The sequence below is a fragment of the Pezoporus flaviventris genome, unplaced genomic scaffold, assembly GCF_033815535.1.
Source record: "Pezoporus flaviventris isolate CSIRO_AGI_PZ_B2104156 unplaced genomic scaffold, CSIRO_AGI_Pfla_v1 ptg000105l, whole genome shotgun sequence".
Taxonomy (NCBI): domain Eukaryota; kingdom Metazoa; phylum Chordata; class Aves; order Psittaciformes; family Psittacidae; genus Pezoporus; species Pezoporus flaviventris.
In genome coordinates this window covers 504,036-528,569 of record NW_026892653.1, presented here as the reverse complement: position 1 = coordinate 528,569, position 24,534 = coordinate 504,036, and the positions used below count along the sequence as shown (strand labels likewise).

At 45.8% G+C, this 24,534-nt stretch overlaps 1 protein-coding gene across 2 annotated transcripts in view; it reads right to left on the bottom strand.

Annotated features, from left to right (window-relative positions):
* Positions 1 to 5,363: 5,363 nt before the first annotated feature.
* The window catches only part of GALNS (galactosamine (N-acetyl)-6-sulfatase), a 48,805-nt gene continuing 29,634 nt past the window's right edge, over positions 5,364 to 24,534 (bottom strand). Inside the window, exons 12-14 of one of the 2 annotated variants that reach the window (XM_061477368.1) lie at positions 23,436 to 23,557; positions 11,704 to 11,821; positions 5,364 to 8,077 (exon numbers count right to left, since the gene is read on the bottom strand). In XM_061477368.1, coding sequence (XP_061333352.1) covers positions 7,991 to 8,077; positions 11,704 to 11,821; positions 23,436 to 23,557 — 327 coding nt within the window. In that variant the 3' untranslated portion in view covers positions 5,364 to 7,990. Of the gene's footprint in view, positions 8,078 to 11,703; positions 11,822 to 21,713; positions 22,843 to 23,435; positions 23,558 to 24,534 lie in introns of those variants that run through there. The other variant, XM_061477366.1, reaches the window with a different exon arrangement.

Sequence of the window (24,534 nt, the reverse complement as noted above, 5' to 3'; positions counted from 1 at the left end):
CCGCCCCGGTGCGGCCCCGGGACCCGGAGCCCCGGGGTCCGCCGTGCACGGAGCTGTGGTACCCGGGGACACAGAGCGTGGTACCCCGCTGCACAGTGCATGGTGTCTCGTTACCCTGGAGCACGGAGCTCTGCTACCCTGGTGCGGGAGCACAGGCATCCCCATCACGCCCATACCCCAGCGCAGGGAGCCCTGGTACCAGGATGCACACGGCCTCGACACCAGCAGAGCACAGTGCTCTGTGCCCCAGTGTAGAGGCTGGTTGTCCCAGCTGCAGGGAGCCCTGGTACCCCAGTGTATGGAGCCTCAGTTTCCCCTCTGAAGAGTACTGTACCTGCAGTGTGTGGAGCTGTTTGTCACCTGTGAACGGAGCTCTGGGACCCTGCCTTACCCCAGCCTGCTTTGGAAAGGAGTCCTACGCCTGCCTCCATCGCCCTTCACCCCTGCCCAGTGGCTTGCACAGATAGCTTATTAGGACTACACTGTTTCGTGGTTTTCTGTCCCTCATCACCCCTGTGAACTCCTGGAATTGCATTCTGTGTTTGTTAAACCCGTTGGTTTGGATTACACTCACAGGGGATGATAATACAGCCAGTCTGAGCGCCCTCAGTCCTAGACTAACAGCTCAGCAGCTCTTGGCATCACCCATCCACAGGGCAGGTCAGGGCACTCTCACACAGCTCCTATCTCCCATCTCCTGATGGGTGAATAGCCGTTTGTCTATGCAGAATCCACTGTGGGCAGGAGACGTAATCCTGCATGAGTACAGATCTGCTCTTACATTAACAAACACGACTGGGACCTGGTCCAAATGCATCAGGGCACAGCCTCCTGCAGAAAGCAAAGGCAGTTTTAGCATGCAAACACCCCTGCCCAAGCTCAGTGCTTGCTGCTGACAGCTGTATTGGGAACAGCTTCAGCTCCATGTGCTCCAGATAGCCCTTTGGGTCTGTATCCAAGGCATGTGCCAGCACCTGTCCAGGTACTTTGCTGTGATTTGATGTGGCCCCCATGGGATGGGTGCTCAGGGTTGCAGCAGCCTCATGATGAATGCTGAGCTGCTTTTGCTTATGTGTGCTGGACCAGTCACTCCCAATAGTCCTGGGGGTCATCACTGTGGTTATTGCACAGGAGGAGTTGCTGACAGGAGGGGAAACTGGTCCCCTCACCAGCTTCACTGTTACAGGTTCATATACGCAGCCTGGTTCACAAGACACCCAATTCTGCCCCATCTCAGCATCCAAAACGTCCTGTGTTGCTGTGTCATTCCCAGCGCTTGGCAAAACCCTTGGGAATCATTCACTGTACACTGAATCCTCCACTGCTCTGTTTTCTGCCCAGTTCATCTATTCCCGATTCACCTCTTTAATGGATGTCTGCCAGAGGTGCCAACAGAGACAAACTGAAGGCCAGTGCAAAGGTTGCTCCCCTTCTTGTGAAGCTGTTACCAGAGTCTGCCCACCTCCTTTCACAACCATTCCCTTACAGGGTAAGATTTTCCCTGAAGTCAGATTATCGCTTTGGCACCAGGAAAATCCTCTCTAGCAGCTGTTCCAGTGAGGCAACCAGGGACAAAGCACGTAGCCTTCCACTGGAACAGGGGCTTTGCAACACTGTCACTCCCCCAGATGAGCTGGAAAGGTTTCTCCTGTGACCTTACCAACCGTGATACAAGACAATGAGCTATTCCAGCAACTCCTCTTCTTCCTGGCGGATAGAAGTGATGGAATTTATCTGTCTACCCGTGGAAATAAGCAGGAGGTGGGAAAGGGCTCTCCTGCAGCCTGCCTGCAGTGCAAGCACCAGGCACCTCTGCCTTTTGCCTCTCACTGATGGAGCCATAAGCTCCTTAATCACACTGTGACCCTCCTATGCAATCCCCCCTGTTACAAACAGAAGACACCACCCCATTTTTCTTGGGGCTAGATGAGGTCCCCAGGTTCCCCATGTCAGCCCACTCCAGGCAAACCTGCAGCTCTCACCAGGACAAGCTGCTGAAGGCTCCCAGTGGTCCCTTCAGATCCAGCAGCCGGGTGAAGAAGCGGCTGGAGCAATCTCTCCTCCTCTGATGCAGGATCAGGCCTCTCACACACCATCAGTTCTGCCAGGAAGAGCATAAATATTACACCAAATCAGACTGAACTGCCACGTGCCAGCTCAGGTTTATAAACCAGCATTCCCCAGGTCTCTGAACTCAGAACTTCACCTCATTAATCCTCCATTTCAAAGGATGTGAATTGCATCTACCAGTACAGACTGGTTTTTAGCTTCCAAAGTAAATCACTTTTCCCCGTAATTGTTCAACCTTTCAAACAACAGTGCTGACTCCTACTGCAATTTCCATCTGAAAAGAACTTTCCTAGGACCAATTTCCAAATGCTGATGTCAAAGGACTTCGGCTCTGGAATATCACCAGGGAGGTGCCTCGACATCCGCTTATGGCTCAGAGAGGTTTAGGGCTGCTCTGTGCTTGGTGGAGCAACCACTACCTCAGATCTGGACCCCCAAGAGGGGACCCATAGGAGGGGGACACTGGCTTTGCTCTCTTTTGGACACAGAGATCACTTTAAAGTGCTCTGGCATCCTGATGCAAGAGATGCCATTAGCCAGTGAACATGGAAACTGGGGGTCTAAAACCTTGAGAGGTCACTGTAATCAGCTGAAACAGGCAATTAGAAGAGCTGTGCTGAGTATGGAAGTTTCTGTTCCGTTACGGATTTTAAAACTTCAGTGTGAAGTGGAACAAAATGCCCCAAATTTCGACATAACCCACAAGGGGAAAGGAGAACTAAAATTTCCTTTCAAATCCGCTGGAACATTTCACTTCAATTTCAGCTTTAGAAACGACTGCACTTTAAAACCTTTTTTTTTAAAAAAAAAAACAAATTTAAAATATCTTATTTCAACAGCAGAAGAATGCAGTTCCCCAGCCAGCTCCCTGGGCTCAGGACTGAAGCTTCCATCCTGAACAACGAGCTAGATTTGTCCTCCCTAACAGGAGGACACCGTTGTGAACGCGTCCTGCCCTTCCATAGTATCCTGCTTATACAGACCCAAACCCAGCACCTCCTGTGCTGCACCAGGTTGGATCAGGCCCTTGGAGAAGACACAGAACTCCTCTCTCTCCTCAGGGCAGGAAGGGATTTTGAGTCCAATCCAGGACTAATGGATTTGGCACGCATTCCTCACTGCTGGCGAATTGGCCAATGGGCTTTTCAGCCCCTATCCCTTTCAGATGGGAATTGTGCTACCAACATATATAGTGCCCAGAAGGGTATTAAGTGACTCTGGGAGGGGCAAAGGCACAGAGAGCTGCCAGACTAGCTCTCTGGAGAAGCTGGATGGCGGAGGGTTTTCTTTCACTCCTAAGACCACAGGCTTTTGGCGAAGGATCCACCTCTATTTAGGATTTATATAATCCCAGCTACACTTTGAGCAACAACGAAACTTCAAATGGTGGAAGGGGATATAAAGAAAACAAGCAAATGGAGACTCTTCTCGGTGTTCAAAATAGTCATTTTCCAAAGGAAAAAAAGAACCTAAAACAGGATTTCAGCTCTTCCCTTACAACTGTTCTTCAGAACTCAGTTTAATTCAAAAGGCACTGCTGTGTCACCTTCTGATAACAAATGAAAAACTCACATCAAATACTACTGGAAAACAAAAGAAAAAGTCTATTTCCAAGTATTGTAACTGTTAAGAGAAATGGAAAAACAAGCCTCTCCAACCGCAAGACCATTTTTCAGACACTGAACAAGCAGAGTTAACTCTTAAGAGAGTAAAAGAGCAAGGAATTTGTAAAGTTCCCCAGTGCTGAAGGCAACAGTGAGATCCCTGGGGAGCGATTTCTGGTCTAGCTGTGCTGAAGAGGCTGCTGGCAACTCTGCAGACAACAAACTGCCTTCCCCCAGCACCCCGATTCCAACTGTTCTCACCTTCGAAAGGTCCTTCTCCAGCTCTGAAAGTATTTCACATGGTTACAGCAGAGATGTCCTAATTGGAAAACGAGTATTCTCCAACCTTTGTTAGATCCTCATCTCATGGGCTATGCTTTATGTTAAACCAGGAGCTCTGGAAGCTGTCCATGGCACTTGGAAAGGCTTGACTTGGCATGTACTGAGAACTGCCAGCTTCCTCATGGCAGCTAGCATCCTGCGTCCAGCAGCTTCCTTCTCAGCAGTATTAGTTCCAGTTCCTTTAGTAAAAGCCCACTGTCATCCTCAGCCCTCGCTGGAAACTCAGTCCCCAGACACCACATTTATTAGCAAGTACATGGGTATTGCTTGCTCTCATTCTGTTCTGAACTTGCCCATTTTCACTTTTAATACTGCATTCCTCAGCTTCCCATTTAAAACGCAGAGGCATGTTATCTTTCATTGCTGCACTCCATACAGGTTTGCAGGGCATTAACCTTGGCTCTTAAGTGTTCGGAATTGATCTTCTGGTTTCCAGTTCCAGTGTTCAGATACCCAAATTGTTGGTCCACAGAGACTAATTTGCCACCGAAATAATCCATTTGTCGCTGCAGGATTTTAAATCAAGGCTCCACTTTCGCAGCTGTAGACTGTAAATGCAGTAGGACTTTTTCCATGATTATTAGTTACATCAATTTCAGAAGCTTCTCTGTGTGGAGGGCTGGATGATAACACAGCCTCAGGGGCAGAGCAGGGAGACTTGAGAGACTCAGCTAATTGGAAATTAAAGGGAAGAAAGAAATTCCTTGGACTCTTGGCCCAAGCAGATATTAAGCTTTTAGCATTCAGCAGATGTATTTAAATATAAAGAAAGTAATGTCACATAGAAGCAGTCTTAGGCAGACATCATCCTTCCTTTAGCTCTTACGTCTTGCAGCTTGAGAAATGAAGCCATCAACAAACAGCCTTCACTGCTGCAGGTCTCTGATGGGGCAGTGGACCCCAGCAGACCCGCTCCTCTGTGACTGCACACACAGCCTCAGGCAGCTCCTGCAAAGCCAGTACAGCCAATTCCCCAAACTGAGCAGCTATCACATAGCCCAGCTTCAGATCAGAGTTAATTCAGCTTCAGATCATGATAATTCGTAAGGGTAGATGTGGTTGCACATGCTGGCTGCTGTGACCTGAGGGGTGTATCAGTGGGTTCGAGCTGGTCACCCCTGCGGCTGCGCTGGTGCACACAGCCACAGTACACCCCTGCCTCGGGACTGTGCTGGGCAGCCGTGTGGGCTGGGAAATTGATCCACGTTAAAAATAATACAGGGAAAAACAAAACAGGCTATTTTTAACCCAGGTCAGTCCCATGATTTGGAAGGCGTCTCTGTGAGACTGTCCCAAAGCAAGGTGTTGTTCAGTTGTTTCACAGGTGCGCACAGACAACTCAGATAATGCATTTCTAATAACTTAGTTTATTTTTCTTCATTAGTTCTTCATCTCACAATTTCAAAATCTGTACATCTTTGGGAAAGGCATTGATTTCAAATTCTTCCTAGCCATCCAGCTGTAAAACTACTGTTCTTATTTAAAGCATTAGGTTCTTCACATTAAGCTTTGATCTTTTATAATAAAAGGACATGAAGCAGATAATAAACAGACATCAACAGAAGTCAATCCCCTTATAGCAGCCAGCTTTCTAGTGCAAAGTTTACATCCAGTATCTATGCACTGAGAGATTACTTCAGTGAGGAATGAGGGCTTTGTGTGCTGGGTAACCAGACAAACACCGCATGTGCTGAGAACAGGACGGCTTGTCTGAGCAAGTTACACAGACTGTGGAAAAGCAGTATATTCACAGCTTGCTGATTTGAAGGAGTACAGAAGGAAGTGACAGCCAGGCAAGCAGGGGACACAGGGTAGCAGGCATCCAGTACACTCACAGCGTGCCTACTGCAAAGGCAAAGAACCAAGAAACATGTCTGGGCTAGAGCTCAGACAATGAGCTGTGGTCCTATGGTGGGATCTCTTCATCGCAGCAGGAAGAGAGACGAAGTGCTGTCGCAGTTCACAGCAGATCTGTTCCTATGTGCGGGCTGCTGGGGATTTTCAGAGAGTTGCAGTGATGGACTCCCTCCTCTGGTTGGTATCTCTATCTGCTGATACTAGAGAACTGCAGGGTCCTGAACAATTGTCGGTGAGAGAAGCACTAAAGCAGAGGTGGACCAGACTCAGCAAATGAGAAGTTACTCGTTTTGTCTGGTCTCCTGTGCTGACAGACACACATGACTGCTGCAAGTCCTCCTTCCTGTCCTTCTCATACAGCATCAGTGAAGAAAAGGCTGATCAGAATCTCTCAAGACTTGAGCTATTCACACTACATCAAAACAAGGAGAAATGTTACGGATGAACTAGAAATGCCCTGATATACTTGAAGGACAATTAGGAACATCTTAAGAAATCTAGGCTATAAACAAATGCCATTTTCAGATGCACAGAGATTCGGAGGCTCTGCCAGCCGATGAAGTGTTGGCTGTGATTTCTGATGGGTGGAACAGTGAGAGCCGACTCAAGAGCTGTTCTTATTGCAATCTTATAGGATTATCCAGCTTCGTGAGATATACCCTAGAATTACCGTGGAGAGGATTACAGGTAACGTAAACCATGGGAACAGAGAGAATGAGCGCCTTTGGGATTACAGGGAGGGTGAGAGTAGGCAGTTTAGAAGCCTGTAGCAGGCAGAAACACAGCAGAACTCTCAAGAAGCAGAAGCAGAGCTCTCAAGCCAGCCTCAAGGCTTGCTTGGGAAGGAAGCTGCTGTTTACACCCTGGATTTTTCCCAAGGCAGCATAACAGCAGCAGAGAGGGCACATGTACTGTTTAAAACACTGGAGGGGTGGAAGTGGAGCATTCCTGTTTGCATTCAGTGGTGCAAACAGCATGTTCAGCTACTAGTATACCAGCACGCTTCTAGCTACTCCCCTGAAGCTCCACAGTAACCTTGCTCAGTTGTGTTTGAGACGTGTTTATTAGCAATAGCCAGAAGTGTGAAACGGGCTCAAAAGCAGATGAGAAATCCGCAGTGTGAAATTGTGCAAAGGATCAGCATTTACCATGAACTCTGTTTAAAGCAGTGCTACACCCAGGCTGTGGAAAGTTTGCACAAGGAGAATTCCTCAGAGAGCGTACACTGGAAACAGGGTCAAGAGTTAATGTCTGATGTAAACGGGCATTTCTGAGCCTGCAGTTGGCTGGGCCCAGATCATGAGACTAGAAGCATGACTTAAACCATATTTGGACCCAGAGTTTTTTGGAAATGAAGAAAACCCCTGAAATGAACTACTGACCCCCAGCTCCCCAAGAACATCCTGCACCCTGTCAATAAGGCAGTACTCACGTGAACTCTATCTTCAGGTTTCTTTACCTAGGGGATGTTTGCAGTTACAGATGAAGGAAGGCAGGGAGTTCTCCCTGGAGCCAACCCCTTACTCAGGAACAGGAGGGAGCACGCGGTTGCACCCAGTGATGCACAGCAGCAGTTTGGACCCTATAGCTGCACCCAGTACTTGCAGGTTTAGGAAGAAAGGAAAAACAAGCTGGTGTCCAGAGTTCACAATGGAAATAAATGTTAAAACAACAAGTTATAGGCAAACCAAACAAGGGCAGTTTGGGCAGGGTTTTCTGGCGGCTCTAAGTTTCCTGAACATGGTCGCTGTTCAGGATCCGAATGAGTGATGATTCGAGAGAGCAGGCTGGGTGGAAGGAGTGACAGGAAAGGTGCATCCATGGCATTTCTGAGGTGATGGCAGAGTTGTGGTTGTACAGAGAGCTTTTAGAGTTGAAACAGTCTTCACTGAAAAGTTACCATTTACGGAAACAACTACAACAGAAGACTACAGGCTAAACCCTGAGCACTAGAAATATAAACACTGGCCCTTTTGGAAGGGCAAATGATGATATCATACATACATCACACCCTTCCTGTGTAAACAGGAGTGCCAACATGAGAAGACATGCTTTGTAAACTGTATGTCCAGCTAGTTATAGCTTTTCTGTGTAGCTCTTGAGGGCTGCAGAGCAGATCAATGAGGCCAAAAGCACTTCTTGGGATCAGACTTAGGTGGTTTCAGGCACTTCCCTAGCTTCTCACAGCCTGGAGGAGACCAATTCTGTTAAAAACAAACAAAAAACATACAGAGAGATTATTTATACCAAGTACCTGCTAAACCCTATAACCTAAACCAACCCTCTCTCATCCTCACAAAGACGTTTTTATGTCCTGCTTGAAAAATGAAAACTCCTCTTGCAGCTGATGCTCCCAGGCTCATCAACTTCCCAACTCCAAACACTATTCAGAAAAAGCTTTAGGAAAGACTACAAATCCTTCTGCAGCAGATAATTCCCTCTTCTGGGATACAGTGGTATCTCTCCTGTACAAATGCAGAGTGCTGTGGCTCTGGTGACCTTCCTCTCTTTCCTGTAAGTAGCATGGAGCAACCGGATCATGAGGTTTTGGTGAAAACCCCAATTTTCCTGGGATCCAGAGAAGAATTATCATGTTTAGCACTAAGATATCCATGCACTTTCTTGAGGAAACAAGCAAAAAGCAACAGAAGGCCAAGGGTGTGAGCGAGATAAGAATGCCAGTATTTTAATGAGCATTCTGATGGATGAATTCATAAACAGATGGAGTCAGAGGCATTTATGAGACAACTACTCCAGTGCATGCAGACCAAAACCATTTGTCTTCCTCATTTCCATGTTTCTTGTAATACCTTTCTCCAGCATAACACAGGAATGACATCAGTAAGAAAATCCACTTCAAACCTCAGATTCCAAACGGATTAACAAAGGAAGGAATCTGGATAAAAGAAATTTATCGATTTCACTGGGGTTTTGCCATTTAAAACTGCAGTAATATGAATGGCAGGTTACAATTCCCATTCTGCCTCAAGAAATCTTTTGCATTCATTCTGTGTCCCTCCCTCTCTCAAGGTCTATCCATTCATGGGAGATTCCTGCTGTCACCTATTAAAGATCAGTTCAGCTCTGACCTCTTGCCTTTCATTTTACTTATTTTTTTATCCTTTAAGTCATTTATGTTTTCTTGGAATTAAATTCCTATGGAGGAAAAGAAAAGCTGAACCCCACAAAAAAACCTAACGGAGCAGGTTTCTATTCCACAGAGCTGACAACAGATGGCAGTGAGACACCAGCTATCTCTGCAGAAGGAGCAGGCCACAGCAGGGAGCTTTGGCGAAAGGCTCGTCACTGCACGAAGGGCTCCAGACGGTTTAAGGACTACGGGTGCTGTTTCCTAAATCTGTGACTCGATTCTGAAATGCACAACCGCCGCTGGAAATTTCAGATGATTGACAGCTCTGTAGGAGCAACAGAGATCCAAATAAACAAGTTAAATGTTTGTTCATTTGAGAAAAACAAAACACCAAACAAATTGGTATCTCCTTCAGTCTCGCAGCCCAAGCTGGCTTTCCTGGATCTGTGCTGTAAGTCCTGAGGACACCATGTGTGCTGCAAGTCAAACACACAGTCAAGCCAGCTCCACTGCATGGAGCAATTTCTCCCACATTTCCATAGGAGGAAAAGGCAGCAGAACTGGCTCTGCGGGAGCTTTGTCTACGCTGTTGGTGGGCTGTGCCACAGATGGGCCAGCAAACACTTCACTTGCTCAGGAGGGCTTATGCTGCTGCACTTAACATCAATCCCAAGACTGCAGCAGCTACAAAACGATGCATCTGCTTTGCTTATGTATAAATAAAGACGATTCTTCTCCTCTGCCCCAGAGAGGATATTAAATATCAAATAAGTAAGTGACAATTTAGAACATCCTAGAATCCCAGACTGGTTTGTGTTGAAGGGTCCTTAAAGTACTTGCAGTTCCAACCCCTGCCACGGGCAGGGACACCTTCCACTGGAGCAGCTTGCTCCAAGCCCCTGTGTCCAACCTGGCCTTGAACACTGCCAGGATGGGGCAGCCACAGCTTCTCTGGGCACCCTGTGCCAGCGCCTCAGCACCCTCACATTAAAGATTTTTTTCCTAATATCTAATCTAAATCTACTTTCTGTCAGGCATAGTACTAGGAGGTGATATTTGTCTTCCAGCATCCTCTAAAGACAAATTTAGGGCCCCATCAACCCCATCAATACTATCACTCCAAAAAGATTCTGGATACCTTAATTCCTGGTCTCAAAAGCCAGTAATTTGGTGCCTGTTTATCTTTGTTTTGTGATGAAGAGGAGGAGGAAGAAGGGGCAGCTGGTGAGGAGAAAGACCTTGATGTAGTGCTGATAGAGGTGTACAATTAGTCCGTTAAGAGTTTCTATAGAATAGAACACTCATCATGTTTCCTGCTGGGATTTCTCCTGGGATCAGAATACCCTCCAACCCATCAGGGAGGGCCAAATGATCTGCTTTGAGCTTGGCCAGGCGCTGGAGCAGTCATTAAGCTGCCTCTGCTTATAGACTAGGCAGGCATGGCTGGACTTTGCCACAGCAAAAGCAGAAGTGGCAGCCCATGGTCTGCAGAACTTCTACCCAACAAGACAGAGATAGAACGTGGCATGCTCAGGGAGAAGATTGACCCTAAAAAGAACCTAAGAGAGGGCTGGGGTGCAGGATGAAGTGCAGGACCTCCAGTTCAGCAAATTTTCGATTATGCAACCCAAAGACACTGTTGACAGACATGGGTACCAGATGTTTCCACAGCACCTAAACACACTGCACCAGGGTAGCCACAGAACAGCCTGCAATTTATGAACCAGTTTTGGAGTTAACACAGAAGAAATGCCTTTCCAGTTAAGGTCTCTGGCAGTAGTCAGGCACTGGGGAGAGTGCCTGAACCCAGAAGGTCCCAGAGGAGCACAGAACAGTGTTTACGAAGGGAAAAGTTGAATAATGAAAGAAAACAGCACAGAAACAATGGTCCTTCAAATCTTTTTCCTACTTAACATCCAAAAATAAAAAGATGTGATAAAGCTAGAAAAGATCGTTGCCTTCTGACTGCAGAGACACAGCTTCACATTTTCACTGTTCTGGCTGCTTGGAGATAGACCACAGCAGCAGGTACCAACTGCTTGCTTCAGTAGGTTATTTCAGCAACAGAAAGATATGCCTGTTACTATTTTGTGTCAGTCTACAAGGACATCCCCTTAGACTACACAGACTCTTGTCATCTGACAACTTGACCTCCTACAAACTCACCAGTTTCTTTCCTAGGTTCTCAGCAAACCAAGCAGCATTTGACAGTAAAGCCAAACTGTAACTTTCCAACATGCAACTTGAAACAGAAAACAGAATTGAAAATGCCTGTCATCTTTCTAGCCAGAAACACTTTGGAAAAGTCAGGCACGGGTGTAATTGGAGGAGACCGAGCAAGACCAAAAGGTACTCACACACATGACTGGAAAAGAGCCACTCTCCCAGTACCACCACTCAAAACACAGAAGATTTTTAGATTTGCAGAAGGGGATTAGAAATGAGAAGGATCTACAGCTGTAGATACTGCCATAGGTATCCCTATGGAAGGAAGCCACAGAGTTGCTTCAAGTTGATAAGACTTTTCAGACCTAACCCCACTCTCTGAACGAGCTTTCCTGTGCCACTGAGCTGCACAGGTAACAAACAGACCTCTCCTTCATGGAACAGCCAGGCAGCCCTTCAAATGTGTGCATCTCACGTCCATCCTTCCCTGGCTTTAGGTCATGTTTTATAAAGCCTGTACAAAATCTATTTTAAGCTAAGGATTCTCAAACATATTTATGCTTGAATGCTCACCATGACAGCCTTGTCACACACGTTAAGCTGTGGCTCCCCTGGCACCATGGTCACTTTGTGCTGCTGGACAATGACAGATATTTGCTCCATCGCCCTTTGGTATTCATTGCTGGCAAAACTAGAATGTGAAAAAAAACACAGATGTTATTAGTTGGGGTTTATACACGGCATCATTACAGTGTCCACATCATGGAGCTGGGTCAGGAGACTTTTCCCGGGCTGTAGTAAGAAAGAAGAGTATATAAACATGCAGTTGACATTAACTGCCCACAGGTCCATAGGGGAATTGAAACATCTGGGCTGAGAGAGTCCAGCCTGACCAGGCCTGGAAGCTTTGGTCTGGGATGCTCTGCTCAGGGCAGCAAGGATGGCACATGGCTTGCCCTTCTCAGAGAAGCACATGGCTCCTGCTCGGTCACCTCCACACGCAGCTTCAGCTCTCAAAACTGCTGGCTTCCTAGTGATTTGGAGAAAACTCCGGGAACAAACTCGCCAGCAGAGTTTCAAGTTGACAAGCAGGTATTCTTTATTGCGGCGCCGGGAGACACGGGGAATAGCTCCTCCTAACGCGTGTCCCCGAATTGCTATACGGATCATCCTTACATGGTCACTGAGCATATTACATCACTTTCCAAAAGGTTTCCGGCACGCATACAAAAATGTGGTGGTCTTTAAGGGTCGTTTACTTTTCCCAACAAGCTTAATTAACATTACAGACATAGCAATAATCCTGCCCTACTACTTATCAGTTAGTTTAACTGCTCTCATCCTGGACATCTGCTAGTGCGGGATACTCCCTAGTAGATGCTTACATGAGCTTAATGGGTTTATTAACACCCCAAACATAGCAATCATCCTGTCCTTTTACTTATCACTGAGTTTATCTGTGCCCACCCTGGACATCTGCTAGTCCCAGATACTCCCCATCCCCAGGTCCTGTCCTTCTATTCTGCTTTTCTCACACCTTTTATGCTAAGGTACTGAGGACCTGAACCTATGTCAACTACCTCTAAGCACCGCAGTTATTTTCCATTACAAAGCCATCAAACTCAACATTACTTAGAACTGATTACATTTTGTACTTTTGTGCCTCCTTGTCTCACTAGGTGGACAAATACATTGCAAGCTAATGTTGAGTCCCAAGGGAGATCTTGTTGGTAAACATGGTATGTTCAAAGAAAGGTGCTTGCCATAGAATCATAGAACAGGTAGGGTTGGAAAGGACCTTAAGATCATCCAGTTCCACCCCCCTGCCATGGGCAGGGACACCTCACACTAAACCATGTCACCCAAGGCTTCGACCAACCTGGCCTTGAACACTGCCAGGGATGGAGCATTCACATCTTCCCTGGGCAACCCATTCCAGTGCCTGGGCAACCCATTCCAGTGCCTTCCCAGGGGCAACCCACCCTCACAGTAAAGAACTTCCTCCTTATATCCAATCTAAACTTCCCCTGTTTAAGTTTTAACCCGTTATCCCTTGTCCTATCACTACAGTCCCTAATGAAGAGTCCATCCCCAGCATCCCTATAGCCCCCCTTCATGCACTGGAAGCTGCTATGAGGTGTCCATGCTGTTCCTCTTCTCCAGACTGAACAGCCCCAACTTTCTCAGCCTATCTTCATACAGGAGGTGCTCCAGCCCCTGAGCATCCTCGTGGCCTCCTCTGGACTTCCTCCAACAGTTCCATGTCCTTTTTATGTTGAGGACACCAGAACTGCACACAATGCTACAGGTGAGGTCCCACAAGAGCAAAGCTGAGGGGCAGGATCACCTCCTTCAACCTGCTGGTCACCCTCCTTTTGATGCAGCCCAGGATACGGTTGCTTTCTGGGCTGTGAGCACACACTGAAGCTGGCTCATGTTCAGTTTCTCATCGACCCAACACCCCCAAGTCCTTCTCCTTGAGCTGCTCTGAATCTCTTCTCTGTTCAACCTGTAGCTGTGCCTGGGATTGCTCTGACCCAGGTGTAGGACCTTGCACTTGGCACGGTTAAACTTGTCCTCCAGCTGTGCCTCAAATGACTGTCATGGAAGACTTCCTAGAATAGGGAACAAACCTTACCAAACACATTAGCGCACAAACAACCCTGCAGGGGCTCTCTGCACATCCATTGTCCACTCTTTCAAGTGCTTTTCCCTAATGTGCATCATACAGAGGCATTTATTGTAGGGAAACAAAGGTAATGCCAATACTTTGTTTTTCAAGTGTTCTCAAGCTAAGGGTTTAAAATACAACCCTCAGCTAGTAAAACTTCACAATCACCAAGTGAGATGAACTAGTATTATGCAAACAGGAAGATGGAAAAGAAGAATAGAAGTGACTTGTCCAAGACAAGAATACCTCCTCCATTTCGCAACCTCCCAGGGTTCTCCCCATCAACATTCTTCCATTACAGCTTTATTATTACAAGCTGGGACCCATCTGTCATGCTCCAAGACTTCATACAGGGTTATAAATTATGAGATTTTTATCCATCCAATTACTCTAATAGGTACTTGTTTAAGTGGTTCAGGGTGTACTTTACTAATACTTTGAGTATCTCTAAAATGGAGGATTACTACCCAATGATCTCATTTTGTCCATCATGTTAAGGGTCACTCAAAAAAACAGAGAGCAGCAAATTGCTTCTGAAGATAAAAGAAACAATGCAGCTTGGTCCTGACCTCGGGCTCCCTTTGCTTACAGTCCAAGCTGGCCACCAGCCCCACACTCCAGCTAATTTCCTTCTTTGAAAAACAATCACATTTTGAAGCCCAGTAATGTGCCAACAGTTTCCAGTAAACCCTATAAATATCACATCTCGGCAGCCATCCAGAGAGAAGCTGATTGTGGGGATGGGCCTGAGCTTTGCTGATAGAGAACAGGAAGGGAATTTGAAATGACAAGCTTGAGCAAACTAATCTGTTGCTCTCACACCCAGCTAGCTGTATCCTGGTGGAGAGACTATCGCAGGGACCGGCTGTGTCATCTGTATGGACCACCCTGAAATTCAGACTGTCCTTGTGAGGCTCCTGAATTTCCTTGCTCTTCTCCCACCTTAGCTCTCACAGTAGTGACTGATTACTCCTGCACTGCCCCAAAGACCACTGAAAACAGCAGACAGGCAAATGGAGCTGCCAAAAACCATCTCTGACTCCTTCCCTGATGAGGACACTCAGGGCAGCAATCACTTGGCTCAGCCAGGGTTGCATCCGGTAGCACAGCGGCCTTTCAGCTTGGTGAGATTTTATCTGGAAGCCCTGTGGTTGCGTTTCAAAGCACAGCATTGCCAGCCTGCTTGAGAGAAAGAAAGGAAACAGGTTTCTACAAGAGGCAGGAAGGGTTTAAAGCTAACCTGTGTTGACATGCAGAGGACAGCAAACACGGGAGAGCCTGTGAAAGGAGAGGAAAGGCTGCAGACAAACACACTGCCTAAAACCACAGGCAAGTGCCAGGGATGCACACAGCATGTTGGACATATGAGCTGCAGACTGGATGAAACAGGGGAAACAGAAACCCTGTAAAGCTGGTGATGGAAGCGGAGATGCAGTGCAGTTTAGGGAGACACATGTATTTCAGTGTTTTAGATTTCTAATATAGCTATTGTGCCAGGATTTGAAAGTTCTTCCAAACCCCAGCTAATCACACTTTATTAAGATCCTCACATGAAGGATTAATATGAATTAATACATATTTTAACCGATTGTTAGAGTCTAACTGATACTCTAGATATCAAATAATTTAATGCCTCCTCCTGCTGCTCTTGTAACTATACAACGTGGTGTTTATTTCTGTCACATACTTGTGTCATCTCTCCAGCATTTAAGATCTTCTTTTGGAAGTGGACCCATAAGATAAGATGTTTCTGCTAACTAATTAAGCTCCACAGCATCTTTGCAAATATTTAAGTGCTAAAGAGATAGCCCAATTTCATCCATTGGAACGGCTTTTCATACATAGGATTCCAAATTAGCTGTAATCTGGACAGACCAGTGGAAAACACAGCTGTGCTCTGGATGACAGATAAACAATATGTTGTCATGACTGCTGCTTTTTGCTCCAAATATGCCAGTCCTGTTGCAATGAAAAAAAGTCTTTTTGCTATAATCCAAACTCCTGCATTTATCCACAGTATTATTGCTCATTAGTAACCTAAGACACATGAATGCTGCAGTATAATAAAATAGGCTCGAGTCATTTGAATCATCATCTTGCTTTAATTCCCATGTTCAGGACACTCCAGGCTTTTTCAGCTAGCTCAGCAGTGACAGGAAATCTTGGCCTAACCTCAGCTCCTGGTGTTTTTGAACTGCTCTCCCCTGCAGTTTCTACACTTTTAGATTATTTCAGCATTTAGCACAGGCTGAATGACTTCCCCAAAAGCATGATAGAAATGGCTTGGCTCATGTAAAGGACTCACACTTCCCACATAAGTACAAAGCTGGCTAAAGTTAGAGAACATGTACAGATTATGCTCCAAGTCAGACCGCTAACCTATAAACCTTGTCTCAGCAGGGCTTAAGATGCTCTTAAGCTGGCTAAACCTGTTGATGCTAGCTTAAAACATATCTGATTGCAGCTGTCTTCCTTGTGTTGAAGTACATCACAGTGATGGACCCCGAGTGCTATAAGGTGTCATTCAATACTGGAAGATCATCACAGATTGTCTTCAGATGCCTCAATGGAACACATGAAGTATCTTCCTCATACAGATCTCTATCAAGGCTCCATGCACAGCAGGGGACTGTGATGCCCGTATGATGGTACCAACCTTGGAGCTGGTATTCACAGAAACTGGAGTCACCCACTGAGACAAAGCCATGCCAGTGACAGGGGGTGGTCTTCCCATCTTGGCCCCATTGAGATCTCCATTCTGTGCTCTGATGAGCTCAGGTTTTGCTCAGACAGACCTATTTAGCTCCACAACACGCATCAACATCCAATATCCATGCAGCGATTTAGAATCATAGAATAGTTAGGGTTGGAAAGGACCTTAAAATCATCCAGTTCCACCCCCCCTGCCATGAGCAGGGACACCTCACACTAAACCATGTCACAAAAGGCTCTGTCCAACCTGGCCTTGAACACTGCCAGGGATGGAGCATTCACAACCTCCCTGGGCAACCCATTCCAGTGCCTCACCACCCTTACAGGAAAGAATGTCTTCCTCATATCCAATCAAACTTATTTGTAAAGTATTTACTGAAATTGTACAGGGGGATTAAAACTGTGTCTGCTCCTATGCAGGAAATGCATTTTCAGACAAAATCTGAAAGAGAAAAGTGCCTTTAATTTGTCTATAAAATGGGGATAATTACTCCATGGTAATCAGTCTGAGTCGTTAACAGAGCTGGGAACCTCTCTCACTCTTTCATGGAGTCCCATCATTTCCCTGAATGCGTATATGCAGGATTGGGCTGCAAGTGCAGCGTTTGCCACATTCTCTGTTCCAAAAGAAGACGGTATTATCTATACAGGTGTTTGGGCATTGTCTGCATGAAGATCCAGACCTCGCTGCCTCCGGAGCATGCTGCGTTTTGTATTCTAGCTCAACAATCCTGCAGAAGGAGAGCTGGGAATAGCACTGGAAGAATGAGAGGGTGAGCAGGTGGTGTTGTGAGGAGTTTGCTAAAAGAGATCCCCCAGTGTACATGAAATTATTCCATGCTCAGAATGAGGGAAGAGAGTGGACAAAGTCCAGGGTCATTACACTAATTGACACTTTACCTCTGGGAAGTCTCTGGAGATCCAATCAGGGCTGGATTGTAAGCACAGGGTCCCAGGCACAGGTGTGGCCTGTGCTTCCTTCATTTAGTGTAATTGTGCCTTGGCAATCTGCTCCCATCTCCTCCCTCACCAAACAACGCCAGTGAAACCTGCTCTGCTGTTAACCCCACCGTGCCCTACACCAAAATGCAGGTTCGGAACGAGGAGGGTTTGTCTCACACGCTGACTTTGATGTTAGAGCTCTGGTTTAATCATGCAGTCCTCAAGTCTTTCACCTTCAGGTCTGCTGGCACCCTGAGCTGTAAGGAGAGGGAGAGGGCAATTCTCCACCATCATAAATATGTTCTCAAATAGATTAGAACTGGAGAAAATTAAAGAGACTTCTCAGCACTGTTTTATATGTAGATCCTGATGCTTTATACTTTGTCCTGGTGATTCATGTTTGGGCACAGTGCAGTATGCGTATCCTGGGAGCAACAGGACCATGTTATTATCAAGAGGAACATTATAAAATAGGTATTATATACTGCACATCACAGAAACCTGACAGCAGGCTCTCAACAGCAGCTTCTGGATTTATAGCATGTTCTAGCAAATGCACACGAAGTTGTGGGAAGAGCAGAAAACTTGGGGTAATGATTTGTATATTTAACTTCCTTTTCCACTGGAATTATCTTAATTAAACCCATTATTTTTAATTGTGAAATACACCCAGATTCAGGTAATTTGATTTTATCTGTTATCAGTACTTTGAGGCTGCTCAGCACGGTAGTATCCAAGTCTTGATCTTGTATTATTCAATCTTCCTCAGTTCCTCTCTTCCATTATCAAGTTCATCTGCAATTTAAAACTGCACAATACACGAGGCAGACAACAGGTTGGGGCTCTGCTGCTGAAACCTGCAATTGCCAGAGAGACTCAGGGCCAAAGTAAAACAAAGAAGGAATCAAGGAGCAAACTGAAGGGTGGCCCATAACTTCATTCACCTCTCTGGTCCAGCAGCCATGGAGACACCCCTGGAGATGTGTGGGGCATGGGAGCCACACAGTGGGAGAACTGATGATGCCTCTCACCTGGGTGGATTCTCTAACGGTGCCCACAGTCTTCCTTGCAGCAAGGAGATGTGATCATGCTGATCGCCTACTCAGTATTGTCACAGAAGGTGTAACTCCCCAGCTTCAGGAATCCTGCCTTTCTGTTGGATTTCATTGCGAGCCACCACAGCATTGAGGAGAGCAGAGGAGATAAAGGCAGAGTGAGGATGTAAAGCCTCAGTCTTTGTGTGAACAGGAGACAGAAAACAACAGCTATCCGTCTGATCATCCTGCTAGTTGCTTCCATGGTATTTCTGAGTCATAATTCAAGCAGTATGTTCTTCAGGCTACTTTCTTGAGGCTGTAAGCACTGCCTGCACCATCTCTGAGGAAGATTATGTCCACTACCAACTGCATTTTACATTTCTGAAACTGATTCGTTTGGCTTTTTACTTCCTTTTTATACAGCATCACTCTAGTCTAGACAGTTACTCATCAAAATACCTGCAAGCTGCTGGTCGGCCACAATTAAGCACAAGTTACAGGTTGATCAGACGACGTGCCACAGGGCAGAGTGCTGGGGCTCCTGATCCATAGCTCTCCACAGTTTCAGTGTTCCTCAATGCTACCTTTCCTGAGGCAGCAGCTAATTCACCCCAGCAATGCAGCTGGTACCATTTCCTTCTTTTTTAAGAAGATGAGGAGTCAGCATCTGCTGGGCAAGATTTTGGCTCTTTGTTATACACAGTTTTTTCCCAGTTTTGCACCCTTTCTCCTTTGCCCACAGTGAGGTTTCTTCCCTTACCTGTTAGGTGAGACTAGCAACTTTTCTATCAGATCCCTTCCCCTTCAGCTTCCCTTCAGGAGATTCTTCCCTTCTTTTCTGGCTCCATAACTAGTGCAATTACCTCTCTGATGATTTCCTGGATTTTCCATCTGCTCAAAATAGGCACTTGTGAGCTCTCTTGTTAATTAATGTGTTCTAAAATCATTATGTTCACCAACCAAGCCTTATCGCTTCCATTTTCTTTCCATAAAAGTAAAATCTGTTGCCCTAAGTAAAACACAGGTATTTTGACACTCAGAATTTAGTAAACTCAGTATACAAAGCACAAACCCCCTCATAATTGTACCTAAGGCGGAAACAAAATACCAGTTAGACTTAGGGAAGTGCTTCTGCTTTGTGTGCTGCCTCACACACAATCTTATTTATACTTTAAAGTTGAGAGCTATAAAGAAAAAAATACCTTCTATCCCACAGCCTACACAGATCCAGTCAATCTCTGGCTGACAAAAAGACACAAACAGTTCACTTCTCACTACACAAGGACCAGATAGTAAGGTAAGTCTTACTTATATAAGTGCAGTTACGTTGCCATTTTTGGCAACCAAAAGGAAGATTATTCACCAGTAACCACATTTCTTTAAAGTATATTGCCCATAAATGCCCTGGTATTGCAGGTGTTACGAAAATCCAGATGCCAATGTTGCCTCATCAGTACCGGCAGGCATGTTCATGCCTACCTCATCCTGCAGCCATATAAATGTCAAGCTCATCCTATGGTGCCAAGCTTCTCTCAACAGTAGTACCCCAGAATCCTGCAGTTTTCAGAATAGTCCCCCTCTTGCCTGGAGAAAGGGGGATAAGAACTTGGTAGTGACTGAATCTGATGCTAGTGATGAGCATGAGCATCCTGAAGGCCAACAACGGAACATGGATCTTGCTCCATTCAGTCTGTTGATGTGATGATGTAAATATGATTCTATGATTTTATGAAATATGCCATCACCTGGGCAAGCTCAGGCAGCGTGAGGACTCATAACACCCATTTGGTACTGCTGTGAATCCCAGCTAACAAAATGTAAAGTCTGTGGGGCTGTTGGATTGCCTGGGGGAAGTTTCAGTCCAGACTGAGAAACACCAGCAATCATCTTTTTTTTAAGGTGGAGAGGTAAACAAAACCATGTCCCTTGGCAGAAGCTTGGGTGCCCAAAGCATCTAGCCAAAACCAGAGGGGCAATGGCAGAAAGAAACAGTCACAACGCTGTTGGGAGGGTCTGTTCCTGGAGTCAGACATGCGTAGGGATGCATGCACAGCCTTACATGAAGGGGAACAGAAGTGCAGGGTGCCATATGGCTCAGAACTGCCAGACGTGCCCTCAACATGATGACAGGACCTGCCTGTAATTGTCTGACCAGTTTTTCCACTGCATGAAAAGTACTCCTATGGGAGATAAGCTTTTGCTGATACAGTTTCCAGGCAGGCTCCAGGAAATCCAGTGAACTGTGTAAGGAAGAGGAAGGACTTGCCCTGCTTCACCGTTGACACCCAGGGAAGTGAAAACTTTACGTGCTGTCTCTATGTCTTGAAGGACTTGCATCTTCAGTGATCCCTTTAGCAGCCACTTCCCCAATGAAGACTGGAAATGCTAATCCCCATGTGATGACTTGAACTGAAAATCAAAGCCTCAAAGAAGTCTCTCAAGTATCTTGTATGCAAAGTCATGACCCAATGGCATTTCAGATGAGACTGCCTGAGTTTAAGCACCCTGCAAGTCAAATGCTGCTCAGGTGACTGAGCAGACTGATTTCTAGGATGCCCTGGCTCCAAGATCCCTTTGGATACTAGAAAGAGCCCAAATATATAAGCATTACATCCTTCTGGAGGTGTGTGTGATGCCTGGCCTTCGTGCATCACAATGAAACTTCTTACTGGTGGTTTTGTATGTGACCCCAATCCAAGCTAATTGAAATCAAGAGAGATGACAGATTATTTAAATAATTTTAGAGAGAAGAAAAAGTTGCACTAAAATAAGGAATAAATGAAATAAAAAATGAGCAAAAGAAGGCAGAGACGACAGTGCATCGATGTGCAATGCTGTTCCTTCACAGCAGCAGCCAATACCAACAAAATCCAGTACAGATTTAACAAAGTAAATTACATAAAAGAAGAGGGAAAGGTACCAATAAATCAGGGGTACAACACATTCTTTTCTAAATGCTTTAGCAACATGACAATGCATCAGAGGAGCCAAGCTGGTGAAAGAGCTACAATACACCCTGTTCCTCCAGGCTGCAGGAGGGTGAAGAGGGGAGCGTGGCCAACATGGACTGTGAACACACACCCAGCATCTATGGACAGACAGATGCACGCTTGGAGGAGAATGCTGGATTCCCTTCTGAGCCACATTAGTGTCGGGACTCCCAACAGGCTGTCTGCCAAGGGGGATAATTAAGCTAAATAAAAATACACAACAGTAACAGCTCCACAAATGAGGATAATTTAATTACCACATTCGATATAGGAGACCCACTTCCCATGAGTTTTCCACTGTGACCAGAAAGGAGACAATAGCAACAGAATGTGCTGCAGAAAGGAAGATTCATTTACTAAGAAGAGGCTTTTCTATTAAGGTCTGCATATTAAACAACATCCCAGCTTTCCATAATTGTGCCATAATCTTGCCATAAAATTCAATCAAAGCAACAGCTTGTGAATGTCCAAAAATCAATGGAACCGTACGAGAAACGATTGCAGATGTAACACTGGAATTTATTTCAATGCTCAGTCCATGGTGGTGGCAAGAAACATCTAAATAGCAGGGAAGCAGATGTCCTACAGACCTCTTAGGGAAGAGCTCCTCTCTCTCAAATTCACAAACACAAACACAGTTCACTTAATACTAACCATTTGTTTGGTTTTGGGAAAAAGAGGTCATTTCTATTAACTCAGCCTCCTAAAAATAAAATAGTTGGTAAACTAAACAGGGGACAGTCTCATCTGGAATCCCAACCCAGTAGCGTAATTTCACTGCGTTGAGTTTAAAATGCAAGAGCTGCAGATTTGCTTTATTCATTAGTGATGAAACTCAACAGAAAGCGAGAGCTAACACGGTGGGGCTTCTGAAGAGCTTTATACACTGAGTAATGCACCTCTAGAGTGCTTGTCTGTTAAGCGAGAGAGAAGGGGAAACACTTTTCCTCCCCTCCTCTCTCTAGTGAAAACACTTAGTGGACAGCACAGGCTCAGTTCTTTTCAAAGGAGTGCAGTGAGTGTATCCACTCAATTATTTAAAACAGTTGAGTAATTGAAGTCCTGTCAGCTCAGAAAAACATCTCTCTAGTGAAGCTGCTGCACAAAACCATTTCTGTGCAGGCGGTCACAGTAGCACTAGTTTTCCTTTCATTTATTTCCACATTCTCCAAGTTGGAGCCATTGGTGAGGGATGAGGCTGCATGCCCCTGTCTGCAGGTTTTCCCACAGGGTAAAACTCAGTAGAAGGAAGGAGAGAAGTGGGGACACCTTGGGAGCTTTTTTGGAGGTGTCAGGCTTATATGTGGGCTGTGCTGGCTTATGGCTACATAAATCCTTACAGAAATCTCTCAGGTGTATGCTGGAGATAAATATTACAATAGTAGGCATATGGGAAAATAGATTCAAGCAGCCAGGAAAGTCCAAGGATGGAACAGGACTGAACAGGATGTCCTCTTGGTACAGACCCTCTAGATGAGCTCCTTTAGCGGGGGCTAGGAGATCAGAAGGTTACCACGTCTGCCTTCCACAGATTCTAATGCAGAGAGAAAAACCACTGCAGAGTAAGTACATAAAGGTCACTAGTTGTTTCTTTCCTAGTCCCAAAACACAGAGAGAATCACAGCTCCAATGCACACACTCACCAGCACCACTGCTCTATTCCACAGCAGCCCTGCACTCTGTCCTGTCCAAAAATATGCATTTTGCCTTGTCAGGGGTTGCAGGACACAGAGCAAGAATGACCAGCTCAACGACTCAAGCCCTGGACACCGGCACACCCATCCACGTGCACACTAACCACTTGGAAACCAATGTTTGTTCCTTTCTTTTTCCTGTAATGGCTTTGTGGGACAGTTTTCAAGCAGATTACAAGAAACAGCTACCAAGGCAAATGAATTATATAAAGCGAATGCTAATAGTGCTGAGTTTTAACATCTTTGTTAACTGTCTCACCTTAATGGATACTTCTCGCCAGGGTCCCTTCCCAGGTGGAAAAGCAGTGGCAGGGTAGTGTGCTCCTCCTGTGTATGTGTTGTCACTCCAGAGACATTCTGCCCAGGACAGAAATCAATGCCCTGCAGTGAAGAGGAGAGAGGTCATCAAGGGTGAAGCAAAGGAGGGAGCAAAATTACAGCTGATTCCACTTTCTTCAGCACCTTGTTCCAATATACCCACAAAATCCAGAATTATTTTAAACCAAGAATCCACTCCAGTCTGCAAAATGGATTCTGATCTGATGGGGTAAAAGAAGGTTGGCATTGCACTGACAGAGAAGCTGAAGCAGGGCTTACATTCTTGTCTTACAAAAAAGTAATCTCTATGAAATACTCATTAAAATGAAAAGGCAAAACACAAAGAGGTGAAACCATTTAATCATAAAAATTCTGTACATGGAAATAATCTTCTCTCTTTGGTTTCTATGGCTTCAAAATACACAGGGAGGGCTGGATCACTCAGCAGTTCTGAAGAGAAAGCAGCAGTCCCAGGGGAAGCATCCAGCCAAACAGAGAAGCATCACCCTGAGAGGCAAAGGGACCTGCTGGCCTCCGTGAGAGCTCAGCTTGCCAGCACCTGACACCATTCCTGACAGATCTGTTGCACTGAATAAGGATGCAGATCTAATAAATTTTAAAGAGATGGGTGCATTTGTTGATCTGATTCATAGCAAACTAATATGGTTTAAGCCAACAACTAACTCTATCCCAGCCGAATCCAAGACCCAGGCTAGTATAGAGGCACTCACCTGGGAATGACAGTGGAGCTGAAAGAACTGTATTAAGTCTGGAGATGTTCCTGTCACTAACACTCAAGTCTATGGGGTCTGAGGATGGGATTGCCAGCAAGTCCAGAGCAGTGAGTTCTTTGGTCTGCCCTTGCCAGGCTGCGTCTCCCAAAGCCTGGCCAGTTATTAGCCAGGTGTGGAGCTCCCTAATCCCTACAGCTGGCCTGCAATCCCGAGGGCTAACAGAACCTATTTAAACCCTGGGAATAGCAAAAAATGCAAAGCACTAATTTCACTGAACAGCAAATAAAGCAGGGGGCCCCATAGACC